General features: G+C 41.7%; 1 protein-coding gene across 4 annotated transcripts in view; it reads left to right on the forward strand.

Moving 5' to 3' along the window:
- The first annotated feature begins 648 nt into the window (after window positions 1–648).
- Window positions 649–17,070, forward strand: part of PCGF5 (polycomb group ring finger 5) — a 53,797-nt gene continuing 37,375 nt past the window's right edge. For 2 of the 4 annotated variants that reach the window (XM_061635467.1, XM_061635466.1), the window contains exon 1: window positions 708–1,116. Coding sequence is in view for 1 of the 4 variants with exons in the window: in XM_061635471.1 (XP_061491455.1) it covers window positions 691–1,116; window positions 1,441–1,710 (696 nt within the window). In the remaining 3 variants the exon portion in view is untranslated. Of the gene's footprint in view, window positions 1,117–1,440; window positions 5,324–17,070 lie in introns of those variants that run through there. The other 2 variants (XR_009763975.1, XM_061635471.1) reach the window with 2 other exon arrangements.

Consider the following 17,070-nt stretch of genomic DNA (forward strand, 5'->3'; position numbering starts at 1 on the left):
AAAACGTCAGCAGCGCTGCAGAGGTGAAAGGGAGCTGCACCACGATTACATTTGGTTATCTTATGCCGAAATACACTCCCTTCTCCAAGAAAAGCACTCACCCACCAGCACTCTTCTGTTGCACAGTCACTAGCACCGAAGGGCCAATCTTATCACACTTTCCCGGGAGTCCCATTGAACTTAGTGGGACTTACTTTCGCCCAGAATTTGCTTTGGATCGGGCTGGGTCTCGTGTCGGGCTCATATTACACTCACTTAGTTGTATTTAATTGCTCCAAGAGGATCTTGAAATTATGCCCTTCAGTACGTATTCGTAACGTTAAAAGAGTGCATGACAGACCACGATTCTTTCTTTTACAAGGAGGGTTTATTAGGGGAGATTGGGTCTTGAATACTGGATTGTTTATGTGTGCATGTGTTGTGCAATTTATGGCTAACAATTCCCGTCAATTTGGAGGCACAGAAAAGGGCAGGCTGGAAGGGCTGGAAGCTTCGCTGCGACTTCCCCGGATCTTCGTGAGCATGTGCGAGTGTCACGCACATGCTCATTACGCCGCAGCCCTGGCAGCATGTGTACAGGACCAGGAAGGGTAAATATCCGTTTGCCAAAGGGCCGCTAAATACGATTGGCTCGGCTGGTGTGTGTGTGAGAGAGAGCGAGAGCGCGCGCGCGCCGCAAGGGCTAACCCGATGGGAGTCGAAGTCCCCTCAGCGGGGAAATTTGCCAGCCCTGCCGCCGCTATTCCCTCCGGGGCTCCGTGTGGCGGCAGCGGCATGGCTGTGAGACGAGAGGGCGGGCGGGCAGCGAAAGGCTGTGCCCCAGTTTGTGTCCAATCAGAGAGTGAAGTGTGTGCACCGAGCGGGGCAGCAGTGCGTAAACAACAAGCCCTGGGAAAGTCCTCCGCCCCCCTGCACCGCTCCCTCCGCTCCACTGTTCGAGTCTTCCTCCTCGCTGACTCCCAACAGCCTCCTCCTTCTCCTCCCCCCCGCCTCCGGCGGAGCTCCTGTCAGCTGAACTGCAGCTTCGAGCTCACCTCGCTCCCCGCGCTGCCTTGCAACATCCATAACTCCCGCGCCGCGTCCTCGGGGCGCTCTCGCTGGGCTTTTCGGGGGAAGGTAAGGGACCATTTCCCCGCCACCACAGCGCCCCGCTTCTCTTGCGCTTGCCCTCCTCCCCCTACCCCGGAGGAAAGTTAAGGTGGGGGAGGGCAGCGGGATGGCCACGGGGAAGGGGGATGGCCACGGGGGAGGGGGATGGCTTGGCTGTCATAACAAGTTGCTGAACGTGCCGGTTGCGCCTGCCGAATCGCGCCTTGCAGCAGCAGCAGCAAAAGGCGGGCTGGGAAGCGAGGCTGCTTCCTAGGGGCTCTTGAAGGGGTTGGAGCGGAGAGTTAACTTTCTCCTCTTGCTGTTCTTTTCGGCCCCCTCTCTTTAATTAAGAGCCTGCTTCGAGTCAAGGGAAGCCGCTCAGTCAAGCTGGTATTTCCCATCACTGCAAAGCACAGAGGAGAGAGTGTGTGTAGAGGGGTCCTGAAGAGATGGGCTGGCGATGGTTGGTGTAAGCTTCGTAATGGGGAACCGGGAGCAGCAACAGCACCACCACCACCTCATCCTCTACTGGGTAACGAGCGTGTGGCTTTTCGTGCCTTTGGCTGCTGCGTCGCTTCTTCCATTCCGGATTTTTCTAGCAAAACCGCCCGACGTCGTTAGTTTCGACGAAAGACGGAATTGAAAGGTTACTTGTCCGAAGGAGCATCTGTTCCTTGAGGAACTGGATCGCCAGCTCCTACCCCAGAGGCGGCTTGGTTGGCTTCCGTTTTTGAGCAGCTTGGATCATTATTATATAAGATGTCACAAGAGGAGGAGATGGAGGAGCGACGCACGTCCTGGATGTGGCGAAGGGAGCTCACTCTCTCTTGTGCGTTGCTCTCGATGTTTACGGTTTTGATGGAACAGTGCATCTCTCTCTCTCTCTCTCTCTCTCTCTCTCTCTCTCACACACACACACACCCTGTCTGATCTCGAAAGTGAAACTGACTTGCTGGTCTTCCACCTGATCTCACGGGTGTGTGGGGTGGTGGTGTTAAAAGTATTTAAGACGGAAAGGTTACCCATTAGACTCCTGTTATGCATCTCTCTGGGGAGGTACGTAGTGGTTCTTACCCCGCACTTTCGTCATGAAGGAAATATAGATATAATAAATATTTGGGCAGTTGGGGGCCTGGGTGAAGCTGAAGAACTCAGTGTCGCCCGGAATCCCGCTGATTAAGAAAGACTTTAGTGTAAAGTGGTTTGTGGATTACAACCCACGTGTGTTTTGCTTGTTAATATGGCCCGGAGATGATGACTGAATGAATGAATCATCAGTTCCCCCGAATGGTGACTCACTTGGCTCTCTCTGTGCCTCTGTGAGTGTGTCGGTCACACACACGTTGAAATAGGTACTCATTCTCTGAAATCGAAGGAAAGAGTGCTTTAAAAATTAGATTTTATGCTATTCTTAACTTATTTTGTCTGGAATTAGAGCCTGCTTTCATGCACATCTGTTTAGAATTGGAGTATTAAATTGTAATTTTAAGCATGTTTAAATTGTAAGTCTCTTTAGGGTCAGGATACCACCCATGTCATTTTAAATTAAAAGGAGATTTGAGCCTTTCCCAACAATTTTCTGTTGCTTTTCCTGCAATAGTTTTGGAAACAAATATGATGAAATGCTAACTTATGCCTTCTCTGGAGCACTCATCCTTTGGTTCCTTCTTGGAGCTTGCCATGGTGATATTATGAACAATAAGAAAAATTGGGCTTGTTAAGTGCATTATTTAAAACAATTTAATTTGCATCTGATTTAAATAGGTAAGCAAATACATTTTCATGCTCTTTAAAAGGAGAGTGTTGAGAAGGGGCCATAATATAATAATATTATATCAATGTAGTGGTGTTGCAAATCCTGTACAGAGAAGGGGGTTGGACTAGATGATCTCCAAGATCCCTTCCAATTCTATGATTCTATAATAAAGCAACTGAGCAAAATAGACTGGCCAACTTTCAACCTGAAGGTGTTCAGGGTATTGTAATTATTATTGTAATAATTTGTATGACTAGAGTGTGTCCCTATTCAAACAAAATAAATAAGACTCCTGTGTTTTATTATTTTGTTTAAAATCAGAATGATTTAAATCAAGCTCAATGGCTACATTCCTGGACCATTAAATTAACTGAAGTTTTGTTGGTAAGTTAAACAGCAACAAGACTCTACTCATGGGCTTGATCCAATTAAATTTGGGTTACAATCTAAAACACAGTTCCTTGGAGGTAGACCCACTGAACTCAATGGAGCTTACTTCTGAGTAAGAGCATAAGGTTATAAGAAGAGCCCTGCTGGATCAGACCAAAGGCCCATCTGGTTCAGTATCTTGTTCTCACAGTAGCGAACCACATGGGAAGCCAACAGGCAGGATCTGAGCATAAAAGCTTCCCCCTCCCATTTGTAATTTGCAGCAATTGGCATTGTGAGGCATACTACCTCTGACACTGGAGGAAATACACAGCCATCATAGCAAGCAGCTATTGATGGTCTTTTCCTTCATAAATAGGCTTGTATAGGACTGCACTGGCAGTCACATTTATGTCCCATTGAATTTAACCCAGACTGACATAAACCGCATTGATTTCAATGGGATATTCTGTTCAACTAACTGTACACTACAGTCTAGAACACTGGGACTTATTTCTCAGTAAACATACTTCAGATTGGTCTGTTGAATGGGGGATATGATCTTTAGGGCTCCTGTCTCATACTGATGTTGAATAATTAAAGCTGAAACCTTCAAAAGAAAATCATGACCATGTTGTAGGACATGATTTCAGGGAGACCTGATACAGCCACCTTGCTAAAGCTAGGCAGGGTTGGGTCTTTCCAATACCTGGTTGGAAGACTACCTGAGACCACCTTGTTTCATGATGGATGGACAGTGAGCAAGCATCTCTGTAATAGTAAATTGGCTCCATACTACCAATATATCTTCACTCTGTTACCCCTGAAGTTAGTGGCCCATGTTTCTAATCAGAGTAGTAAGACCCAGCATTCTGCAACTTACTTTGAGCCATTCTGTATTATTTGAACAGGAACTTTTCTGGAATAAATAGGTTGCAGGTTGCAAGCCTTAGCATCATATACCAATAATAAATCACATTCAATCTTTTAATGATTTTTCTCAAGGAGTTGTCCCTTTTGTCTCTAGGAATGCATCCAGATGCACTTTTAGTGTGCTCTGCTGTAGTGGTTAAGAGAATGAACAATAAGTGGGAATGCCCTTAGTTAAAATGTTGTGGCTGCCATGGACTCTCTAGCCCATCCATAATATTAAGTTTTTGTGAGGATTCTGAGATAAAGTATATGGAGTATTTTGGGACTTATGGAGAAAAGTGCAACACAAATGCTGAGTAGTATTGCAATTAGTGGTGGTGTCCCACCTATTTGTGTTCATTCACAGGACAATCTGCAGTTAGTGTCCTACTAGTGTGGCCTAAATTTTATTTATTTATAATTAATAAAATGTGTATGCCACATAACTGTCAAAATCTCTAAGCAGTTTACATAAAACTTGAGAAACTTTGAGAAGAGGAGACGAGGGGAGATATGATAGCATTGTTCAAATACTTGAAAGGTTGTCACACAGAGGAGGACCAGGATCTCTTCTTGATTGTCCCAGAGTGCAAGACACGGAATAATGGGCTCAAGTTACAGGAAGTCAGATTTCAACTGAACATCAGGAAAAAACTTCTTAACTGTTAGAGTGGTATGACAATGGAACCAATTATCTAGGGAGGTGGTGGACTCTCCAACACTCGAGGCCTTCAAGAGGCAGCTTGACAGCCACCTGTTGGATATGCTTTAATTTGGATTTCTGCATTGAGCAGGGGGTTGGACTCGATGGCCTTATAGGCCTCTTCCAACTCTATGATTCTAAAACATAAAATCTACATTAAAATTACATATAAAAGTCAGAGGTAAAAAATGAGTTGACCTAAAACAATTCCAAATATGAATAAAATTAGTAGTTAAATATAAACTTATTCAAAAAAAGAGAAAGAAATAAAAATACCTATTAAAATGCATTGCATATCTGAATAGGCTTGGCTAAATAGGCAGGAATTGGAAACAATACAGCAAAAGTGCCTGCCTAATATCAGTGGGCATAGGACAGGCCACATGGCCACAGGAGGGCTGTGACTTTGCAAAATAGTAGTTTTGTTTTGTTTTTTGCAGACATGTGCTTTGCTCATTTCCTTTGCTTCTGGTTTAATACTCAGGAGCCAAATGGAGTACATAAGGAGTTACCACTCAGAAGAAGAGGAATTGGAGAGATTTTACACAGAAGTACAGGAAGAAATTGATCGCACCAAAACAAGATGTTCTGATAATCATGGGGGACTGGAATGCAAAAGTAGGGAACAGAGAAGAATTAGAAAGTTTGGGGAAATGGGGCTTAGGAGATAAAAATGAAACAGGAGAAAGACTAATTGAATTCTGTGAAGCTATTTGTTTCTTGCAAACACAATTTTTGACCAACTGAAAAGACGACTGTACATGTGGACATCACCAAATGGTCAATATAGGAATCAAATTTATTATATAATTGGTAGCAGAAGATGGAAAAGTTCCATACTTTCTGCAAAAGCAAGACCAGGAGCAGACTGTGGTACAGATCATGAACTGGTAATATCAAAAATCAGAGTAAAGCTAAAGAAGAACAACAAAGCAATCATAATGCCAAAATACAATTTAAATAACATCGCAGAAGAATATAAAGATCAAATAAGGAATAGATTTGAGGCTTTAACCTTAGTTGATAGAGAACCAGAAGAATTATGAAGTCAGAAACGTTATCAGGGAAGAATACAAAAAGACAATACCTCTAGTGAAAAAGAGAGAAAGACCTCAATGGATGACTGATGAAACACTTAAAATTGTTAAAGAAAGAAGGAAAGCAAAAGCAAAAGGAGATAGAAACATGGTCAGAACCCTAAATGCAACTATACGACGACTAGTGTGAAGGGACAAAGAGAACTATTACAATAGTTATTGTATAGAAATAGAAGAGGACAACGAAAAGGGTAGAACAAGAGCCCTATCCCAAAAGATTAGAGAAATGAAAGGGAAATTTAAACCAAGAGTAGGAATTTTGAATAATCAACAGGGGAATACACTGACTGACAAAGATGAAATAAAAAGAAGTTGGAAGCAATGCACTGAAGAACTCTATAAAAGAGATGCAAAGATGACAGATTCATTCATGGAGGAACCGTATGATGAAGAAGCAGAAATTTTAGAATGTGAGGTGAAAGCTGCTCTTAAAATACTTAGAAGAAACAAATCACCAGGAACAGATGGCATACCAATACAGTAGAGTTGCTACAAGCTACTGAGACTGAATCTGTCCAAAGTTTGACAAAAATTTGTCAACAAATATGGAAAACTAAACAGCAGCCCACAGACTGGAAACGTTCAATATATATCCCAATTCCAAAGAAAGGGGATGCCAGGGAATGCAGTAATTATTGAACTATTGCCTTAATATCCCATGCAAGTAAAGTAATGCTCAAGATTCTACAACAAAGGCTCTTACCATATACGGAGCGAGAAATGCCAGATGTCCAAGCTGGATTTAGAAAAGGAAAAGGTATCAGAGAGCATATTACAAACATAGGTTGGATAATGGAAAAGATCAAGGAATTTCAGAAGAAAATCACCCTGTGCTTTATAGATTACAGCAAAGCCTTTGATTGTGTAGATCATGAAAAACTATGGAATGCTTTAAAGGAAATGGGGGTGCCACAGCATCTGATTGTCCTGATGCGCAACCTGTACTCTGGACAAGAGGCTACTGTAAGGACAGAATATGGAGAAACCGATTGGTTCCCCATCAGAAAAGGTGTGAGACAGGGGTGTATTTTATCACGCTATTTGTTTAATCTATATGCAGTACACATCATACGGAAAGTGGGATTGGACCAAGATGAAGGAGGTGTGAAAATTGGAGGGAGAAATATCAATAATTTAAGATATGCAGACAATACCATACTACTAGCAGAAACCAGTAAGGATTTGAAAGGAATGCTGTTGAAAGTTAAAGAGGAAAGCACAAAAGCAGGACTACAGCTGAACGTCAAGAAGACTAAAGTAATGACAACAGAAGATTTATGTAACTTCAAAGTTGACCATGAGGACATTGAACTTGTCAAGGATTATCAATACCTCGGCACAGTCATTAACCAAAATGGAGACAATAGTCAAGAAATCAGAAGAAGGCTAGGATTAGGGAGGGCAGCTATGAAAGAACTAGAAAAGGTCCTCAAATGCAAAGAGGTATCACTGAACATTAAAATCAGGATCATTCAGACCATGGTATTCCCAGTCTCTATGTATGGATGTGAAAGTTGGACAGTGAAAAAAGTGGGTAAGAGAAAAATCAACTCCTTTGAAATGTGGTGTTGGAGGAGAGCTTTGCGGATACCATGGACTGCAAAAAAGACAAATAATTGGGTGTTAGAAGAAATTAAACCAGAACTATCACTAGAAGCTAAAATGATGAAACTGAGGTTATCATACGTTGGACACATGATGAGAAGACATGATTCACTAGAAAAGTCAATAATTCTGGGGAAAACAGAAGGGAGTAGAAAAAGAGGAAGACCAAAGAAGAGATGGATTCCATGAAGGAAGCCACAGACCTGATTTTACAATATCTGAACAGGGTGGTTTATAACCGATGCTATTGGAGGTCGCTGATTCGTAGGGTCACCATAAGTCATAATCAACTTGAAAGCACATAACAACAAGAATTTGCATAGGAAGGAGAAGTCTAGCACTGTGTGAAAGCAGTGTTGTAACAAAACCCACCCACCCCCGTTATATTGGAATGTTTAGTGCAGAGACTACCTTGCCATGGTGAGCCTTACTATGGTAACTTCCCAATTGGATTACTGCAATGCTCTCTGCATAGGGCCCCATCCTTGAGGATAGTTCAGAAGCTGCAGTTAGTGCAGAATGCAGCTGCCAGGATATTGACTGGAACAGCCAGTGAGTACCATACAACACTGTCCCGAAGAATCTGTGTTGGTTGCCTATATAGTTCCAAGCCCAATTCAAGATGTTGATGTTGTCATAGAAATCCCTAAAAGACTTGGTGCCCAACTATCTGAACTACCTGTGTGTTAAGATGAGTAGACAAAGCCCTTTACTTTGTCTGGCCACCAGGGGAAAATATTGTACAGTGGTGTGGGATCAATCATTTTCAGTTGTGGCACCCAGTCTCTGGAATGACTTCCCCATTGTGGGTCCAGCACGTACATTGTTTACTTTTCAGCACTGGTGAAAGACATGCCTCTTTGTCCAGGCCTTTGATGGGGGATGAGTTAATGCTAATTCTTGATGATTTTATTGCATGCTGTATATTTATGTTTTTGGTAATTTTTTTTGCGGATGTTTATTGTATTTTGTGATTGTATTGTTACTTTTATGTGCAAACTGCTCTGGAATTATTTGATGAAGGGTGGGGTTGTAAATCAACAAATAAATGGCCCTACATAAATAATCTTAGGTGCAGGCTCATAATATTAACACATTTCTAAGCATGCAAGTGTATGGTGGCTTCCATTTGGCTTGCATATCATGTTCTTCTCTCTCTCTCTCTCTCTCTCTCTCTTAAACGTATGAAATTCTTCATTCATCCTATCAGTCTTTGAACAGCTGGAGGAAGGCTTGCCGAAAGCAAAGGAGTCTCTGAGACAATGACAAGAACTAAGAGAAGAGAGGTCTGGGATTAGAAAACCAGTAGGAGCTAAAGCCCATGGTCGGAGAGGCTAGGAGTGGGTTAACAGGGCCTGGGGTAGCTACTGGATAAGGAAGCACAGCATAGGTTTCAGGGGAAGAGGAGAGAAGGAGAAAGCTTAAGAAGCTGAGCAGAGCTGGATCCAGGTTTGAGGGGGCCCTGGGCATAGTCTCCTCTGGTGGTTCCTGAAGAGCAAGCTGGAGCAGCAGAATGCTGGGCTGGGGAAGTTAAGGGGTCCCCAGAACAGGCATCACCAGTGACTACCCTTGTTTAAGGAAATACAAGCCATTACGTATGGAGGTTTACGATACAGGATTTCCTGCAGTTCGCTGGGATATGATAGGATCTCCAAACCAACAGCTAACTGTTTAGGATGGGGAGCGTCCTGTGGTGTTGCCCTCACTGTCTCCAACAGCTAAGTCAGAGCTTGGAAGATTACTTTAAAAAAATAATAAATTACAGTTACTATTACATGGCCCAAAAAAGTAGTAATTACCGTTGAAATAGCTCTCAAAGTAACTGATTACTTTACTTTTTCTCAAAAATAATCACTACAATTACATTTCAGTTACTTTTTTAAAAAAACACAAGGTGCTGGCCATGGCTGCTGCACATCTAAGTAGCCTAAAAGAACATTAAAAATAAGCACACGCATACAGAGGTAGTAGAATAATTCTTTTTATCCATAAGATAGCAATGGTGGTCTCTCCGCTGGTAAGGGAGGTGGGGAGGAAGGCAGAGGCCACTACTCAGATCTTTGCATGTCAAACCAAGTGCAACCCCCCACACACACACACACATACACTCAGCCAGCAAACAATCTCTCTCACTTAACCACCTCCCGGACCCTACCCTGCCACCAGGTAAGGAACACTCACTCAAGCAAACATTTTCCCCTGAGAAGCAAAAAAGTTAAAATACTGCAAATGCAGCACAGTAACCAGAGAGGGTGGTGGAGGCCACTTTGTGTGCCAAGTGCAATCACAGTATTCACACACACACACACACACATGTTTTCATCTTTCACCTCCACAGTTCTTTATCTCCATTCTGCTGCTGCCTCCTTCTCCTCCTTTATCCATGTTCTTCCCTCCGGCTCCTTTTCCCCTCCACTCCATTCTTCACCACCACCATCCATTTTTTAAACAATTGTTTTCTCCACTCCACCCCGTCTCACTCTCCACCTCCTCCCTTGGCGCCTCCTACCCAACCATAGAGCATGAGAGAAGAGGAACGCTGCACAGAAGCCCAGTTTGAGGCACATGATTTTCATCCACAAATCAGAGGAGCAAATGACTTCCCCTGCGTCTCCCGCCTGCGTAATGCTCAAAAGTAATGCTGGAAACATTACAGTTACTCCACAAAAGCAATACAATTACTCATAGTTCTATTAAATCAAAATGTAAAGGAATTGCCCACTCATTCCTCAAAAAAGTAATGACTTGCAAGTAATTCGTTACTTGTAACAAATTACTTCCAAGCTCTGAGTTAAGTACAGCACTGTGGGTCAGTCGCAGGCAATCTCCCATCCAAGTACTAACCAGGCCTGACCCTGCTTAGCTTCCGAGATCGGGCGTGTTCAGGGTAGTATGGCTGTAGAGAGAGGCATGCCAAGTCAGTGCTGCATGTCTTAGAACTGGGCAGAGACAGCATATTGATAGTAGGACTGTAGTAGTTCCTAAAGACTTTCCGATTATAGCAAATACAGATAAGTCTATACAACTATATAATGTGCCTAACATAGGGTAGTCCATTATAACAGATTTGCATGTGATAAGCATGGTGGATACATTTGTGTCACATAAGATGCTGCTGAAGCTATGTCTGAAGCTACCAAGTGTACTGTTGCAGCCATGCACCCTGGATCAGAATGGCCATCTAAATTCTGTCAAATTGGTTGCCCTATTAAAGTGTGAATAGAGTGGCATTTGTCTAATGCCAGATACTACCTGGGAAAATAACTAGTTGTGCAGTATTGACTATCAGTTTCATTTAGACTGGACTATCATTGCTGAGCTGATTCCAGAAAATGAGAGACAAATCATTTTTGTAGATATTTTCCCCTTCACAAAACATGACTGCTGAGATGGGTTGACAGGCAAAAAAAGTCCAAGATTTTAGAGAATTATTTACATTTTTAAAAAAAATAACTGTAAGTGATAGTGATAGTTGCCATTTGGCACAAGGTCAGCAAGCACAAATCCACTTTAATTGCTCAACCTAAATTTGTTGGTGTATGATTGAATCCCACCCATAAAATAGCAAGTCTGGAAACAGCCTCTGTTGCTATTAGGCATTTGGCTATAGGGAAAGGGAAGGCCCACAGGGGTGATACAAAGGCCCACAGGGGTGATACAAAGGCACAGAAGACCAAAGAACTGGTCCAAATACTCTATTGTGTCACAAGCAACCAATGAGTGTGGTGTAGGAAGTACACATAGAGGAATGGAGTCAGTCAGGGTTACTCACAACCAATCTGGATGTACTAGCTGAGATATAACTTTAGAAGTTTTGTTGATCAGCCAGCACAAGGACTGTGGATAGCTCCATGAGTGTGTAGTGTGCATCATAGCCATGAAAGCTGGATGATGGTCCCATACATACTGACCCCTGTCATCTTTATCTATGGCTTCACTGTGTACACACCATACATTTAAAGCACATTATTTCCCTCAAAGAATTCTGGGAACTGTAGTTAACATCTTACAGAGATAAAATTCTCAGCACCCTTAACAAGCTATAGTTTCCAGAATTCTTTGGGAGAAGTAACGTACTTTAAATGTATGGTGTGTATGCAGCCTTCAATTCTGATGCACTTCCTTCGATGTGGGTTCTACTCTCTGGAACTCCCTGCTCATTGATACTAGGCAGGCTCCTTTGCTGTATGGTTTTTAGCACCTGCTAAAAACCTTTTTATTTAGAAAGCCTACCCAGACATGTAATTTCAACATGTAATTTGATTTTATTATGTAAATGTTAAACTGCTGATTTTATTTATATTCTGATAAATTTTAGATCAACTTGTTTTTTAACATTTTATTTTATCAGCATTGATTAATGACTATTTTACACTGTTTTATGTAAACCACTCACATGTTTGTGCTGATTAAGCCATATATAAATCCTGTTAAATAAAAATATTTTTAAAAGTGATAAATATTCAAAGTGTCTGTAGAGTAGGACTAACAACAGCAAGATTATCTATGCTGTAGGGTTGTCATGCATTTGTTTTGACTGAGAATTGAAGAATTGAAGAATTGTAGCCATCCTGTTTTAATAGGAATAAATGATGGATAAAAACGCAGCAATAACAATCCTGTTTCTGTAAAAGCCCCCATGACAAGCCCAGATTGAACTACAGGTAGGTAAGAGGCAGATCTGCTGCTCATTGGATTGCATCTGAAATTGTGCGTGGCGAGAGCCAGTGTGGTGTAATGGTTAGAGTGTTGGACTACGACCTGGGAGACCAGGGTTTGAATCCCCACACAGCCATGAAACTCACTGGGTGACCTTGGGCCAGTCACTGCCTCTCAGCCTCAGAGGAAGGCAATGGTAAACCCCCTCTGAATACCGCTTACCATGATAACCCTATTCATAGGGTCACCATAAGTGGGGATCAACTTGGAGGCAGTCCATTTCCATAGCGACTCTTAGTGCAGGTGTGGCTTGAAAATCCAACCTAGTCCACATCAGTCTGAAGGCCCTCAAACCCACTGACAGAAGTAATTTAATTAGGCACCCATTCTAGTGATAACAACATCCTGGTTATGTGTCCCATGATAGTCAGTCACTCTGGTGGTACATTTTTCCTTGGGGAAGAGGAAAGCTGCTTTCATGAAGACTGTACAGTTGTAGCAAAAAAATTAAACTTTATGTGACTGTCAGCTTATGTAGGTGAGGTGCAAGTGACAAAACCGGTTTTAGTTGGCTGCAGTTTCTCATCTCATCTTACATAGTTCATTTTGTATTGTGTGAAAACTGCCCATAGTGGAACTGGTTGTGTGAGTCTGGAGGATCAGAATGATGCACACTGTGCCTTGTCAATTGAAAGTGATGGTGATGTCTACTTATTTATATAATTTATTGCTTTATCATTGTTTTTTGGGGCTAATTATGTAAATAACTTCTACCTTATAGTCATGATTTTTTCCACATTAGTGGAAACACTGCAAGTTTGTTTCTGCGGTGATAGCTATAGAAGAAACCATTGGCTGGCAAGAAATGGTGACAAGTCAGGTTAAGGCAGTCATGTTTAAAGGTACATAGTTTTCTGCAGTTCCATTAAAGCAGGTGGGCCTTTCTGAGCACTGTATTGATAAACTGGTATGTTTCCTGTTCATATATCATAGATGTGGCTGTTGTAGGACTATGGGCAACTATACTGACAGCTGATACTTTGCCACCTTCCAGCACTATGCAACATACCTTGATGTTGCACCAGCAGAAAAGGCATTATGCCTTTATATTAAGGGCTGCAACAGAAGGGGAGAGCCGATGGACAGAAGGAGGCTGCTAGTGGTGTGTGTTAGTGTAAATGTTTCCAAATAATTGTAGTGAGATTCTGTTTGGGGTATTAGAAATCCATAGGCAATTCTTCCACCATTTGATCCTGCAACCTCGATCGTGCACAAGAGTATATCAGGATGGGGAACAATGAACAGCATACCAATATAACACTGTTTTTCAGGAACATTACAATGACACCATTACCTCACACATTGGTGTGGTCAGTGCTACTGCTGGATACTAGTGGCCTCTATGTCGCCTGGTAGAAGGTTGCTGTGTGTAGCAGCAGCAGGTGAGATAGTGTGCTAAACTAAGCCTCCAGCAGCTGCTGTGTGGTGATTGTGGAGGAAGGGAAATGCTCATCCCTACCATTAGGCACCAGGAGGCAGCAATGGAGGCAAGACGCACTGAAGCTGATACCAGCAGCCGTTGTCTTTACTGGCGTGATTATCCAGTTGGCAGCCATGTCCTTGCATGATGCTGGCTGCAGCACAACTTGTCCTCATCCATTACCTCCTCCCAGTGCTTAAAAATATGGACAAGAGTACCCTTTGATTGCCATGCAACAATGCCAGAGGTTTCACCCAGTGAAGGGCCTTGCCAGCCACCACTGGTTATGTGGCACAGGAATAGCTGAAATGTGATATTAAGTCATGCACATCTAGTGGTGATGGTGGTGGGAGGGCAGGAAATCAAGGCTGTCCTGAAAGCCGTGTCTAGGGACACAGGATGTTGTGTTGGATAAGTTAAAAGTATTAAATAAGGAAACTTTACTCAGCGCAAGAAGATCAAACAAGGGCTAAATGCATCTGTAACATGACACTTAACTGTCTGTCCAGCCACGAAAATATATTGGATTCTTACCTGAATGTATCTGTCTTTACTAGACACAGTTTTATATATATTGAAATAAAATTACATATAAAACAAGCCTTCATAGGCAAGGAAAACTCTAAGTAATCCTGTTATATTTTTGTTTTTCAGTGAGGAAGGGATGAGAAGAGGCAAGGTCATACTTACTGCAAATAATTTAGTTCCCTTAATGTTCCCAGAAAGATGAGGTAATCTGTACACAAACTCTAATTCCTCCCAAAGGTCATATCTGAATTCCATGTTGATTTTTGTACCTCTAATAAAATCCTGTGACTAGTGAAGGTCAAAAAGAATTATTTAGAAACGGGTAAATTCCAAAGACTTGGGTTTAATGGAAGCAATAGTAACACAATATAGTATTGGCTCAGACTGGCAAGTGTGTGTGTTATGTGGGGATAGAGGTGAGAAGTTGTTGAGATGTTTAGCAAATTTCACCATGAACAGCGGTTGCCTGAATTCTGGAAACTGCACAGTCATCTGTCTTCTATGATTTTACTGACTTTGTCGTTATTTTTCCAGAGAATCTTATGCTTCATGAATAAGGGGAGAGGGCTAAATGAAATACACATGCAGAGATGAAAGGTTTACATTTCGTCCACCAGATATGCTAACTACAAGTAGCTGGATATACCTGCAGAAAAAAAACTTGTAATCATTATTCATAAGCTGCACTGAATACTGTTGTTTCCATCCACCTCCTTCCTTGGAAGAAAAGGGTTGTGCCTCTGGCAGTAGGCATGTGTTATATTTTGAAGCATGCCTTTTACATTTTTTGTGCTTTGTGAAAAGTAAATAGGTAGGAAAAGCATTCAGGATTTTCTCTAAGAGCAGAGAAGTGTAATCAACCCCAGGTATGGAAAAGGATCTTCTATCTCCAATTGTATTCAAAGATCAGTGGTATATGAAAGTTGATTCCAACTGGAAACTGTTCACAAAATCCCCTTTTGTGTCCATATGCAAGTAACTCTAGGGAGCAAGTGTCCTCCTGACTGTGGCAGTGAAGGTGAATGTAGACATGTGATCTAGTAGAAATCCGCAGGTTCTGATCAGAACACCAGTTGGCATCAGCCTGGTCTAAACAGCTAATGCCTGATAAGAGCAAATGCCTGTGGGTTATGGGTGACAGCAAAGCTAGTGCAAGGCAATGTGTTTTTATTTAAAGATGCATGAACTAGGCTTTTTTTAAAAAGTGGAATACTACTTTTGAAACTGTTAGCCATCATTTATTTGTAATTAGGATCTGAACTTGATCACAACCAAAGTTGCCAACAATTTGTGGTGATTCTGATTTAAATAAGCTGCAGTTGTAAATGAAATAAATTTCATTCCACTGTAATAGGCTGAGTTTAACAGTCCAAATTCACTTGCCTGTCTGGGGCAAAGAAGCTTGAATAACTTAATTAGTGCAGGTGGATGTCTAGATTTTTATTGGAGACAAAGCTGCATTTGCTCGTTTGGAGACACCTCTCTCCCTTTCTTCGTTCCCCAATATAGTTGGCTTTTTTAAAATCACATTGCAGTCTGAAAAGAAACTGCTGAGTAGCTTAATTCACCCATATATTTAAATAAAAATACCTTTGCATTGTCTAATGAGCTAGTACAAGAATTATAATCCTGCTCTGTTAGGTACAAGCCAGAATTATAATCGAAGTGTTCTGAACTGTTTTTAGTACTGTATTTTATACTACTCTGATACTCTAACCACTATGCCAGAAGTGGGGGAACCTTTGGTCCACCAGATGTTGCTGAACTACAACTCCCACTAGCCTTAGCAAGCATGGCCAATAGCCAGGGATTATTAGAACTGTAGTTCAGCAACATATGGAGGGCCAAAGGTTCCCCTCACCTGCGCTATACTGCACTGGTGGTAATAGGTTAGCATTTCTTGGCTCAATTTAGAATCATCCTGGTATTTATGAGCTTTCTGAAAAAGGTTGTCAGTTTTATGAGAGTTCTCTCCTAGCTTATAATGTTAGTGCATGCACATTTTCCTAATACCGCCTGGGAATTGTCATTTGGTTTCACATGCCCTATATTCCCTCCCCATCGCACTGCCTGTGATGAAAAACCACTTGCAAATTAAACAGGCTTCACAAACACTCTCCCAAACAAAATTTAGATCACTGTGAAAGACAGAAACCACACAAAATGTTTGCAGGAAACAATCAAGATAATTGACCCAAATGAGAACACATGCACCAAACAGAAGGTTTGTTAGGATGAAGAAAGTTGGGAACAGATCCAAAAACAAACTTTTATATCAAAGACAGACTTTTATATTTTCAACAAATATAACATTATTTTGAATAACCTGTCATGATTGTTTCTTTGCCTCACCAACCTTGGTGCATCTTGAAACCTATTCTTTATTTTTTATTACATCTATATCCCACCTTTCTTCCATCATGGAGCCCAAAGCAGGGTACATGTAGTTCCCAAGCAGTCAACCATCCAGGTATTGACCAGATTAGCACATCCTTAACTTCAACGCTTAGACAATTCCCTGGGATAATTTTGTGACATTTCTGGTACTAAAGAAGATATTGCCCTACTGTAGATTTTGGATTATTATTATTTTTAGAATCTAACAGAATCTAATCCCATTATGCCTGCAAATGGATGGGGTTGTACTCCCTCTGAAGGAGCAGGTCCATAGTCTGAGGGTGCTCCTGAATCCATCTATTATTAATTATTATTATTATTATATTACATTTGTATACTGCCCCATAGCTGAAGCTCTCTGGGAGATTTACAACCATTACGAACATTAAAAATATATATACAAATTTAAAAACACTTAAAAAAAAACCAATTTAAAAACACATGCTAAACTGCCTGGGAGAAGAGGAAAGTCTTG

The sequence above is a fragment of the Rhineura floridana genome, chromosome 7 (genome assembly GCF_030035675.1).
Source record: "Rhineura floridana isolate rRhiFlo1 chromosome 7, rRhiFlo1.hap2, whole genome shotgun sequence".
NCBI lineage: Eukaryota > Metazoa > Chordata > Lepidosauria > Squamata > Rhineuridae > Rhineura > Rhineura floridana.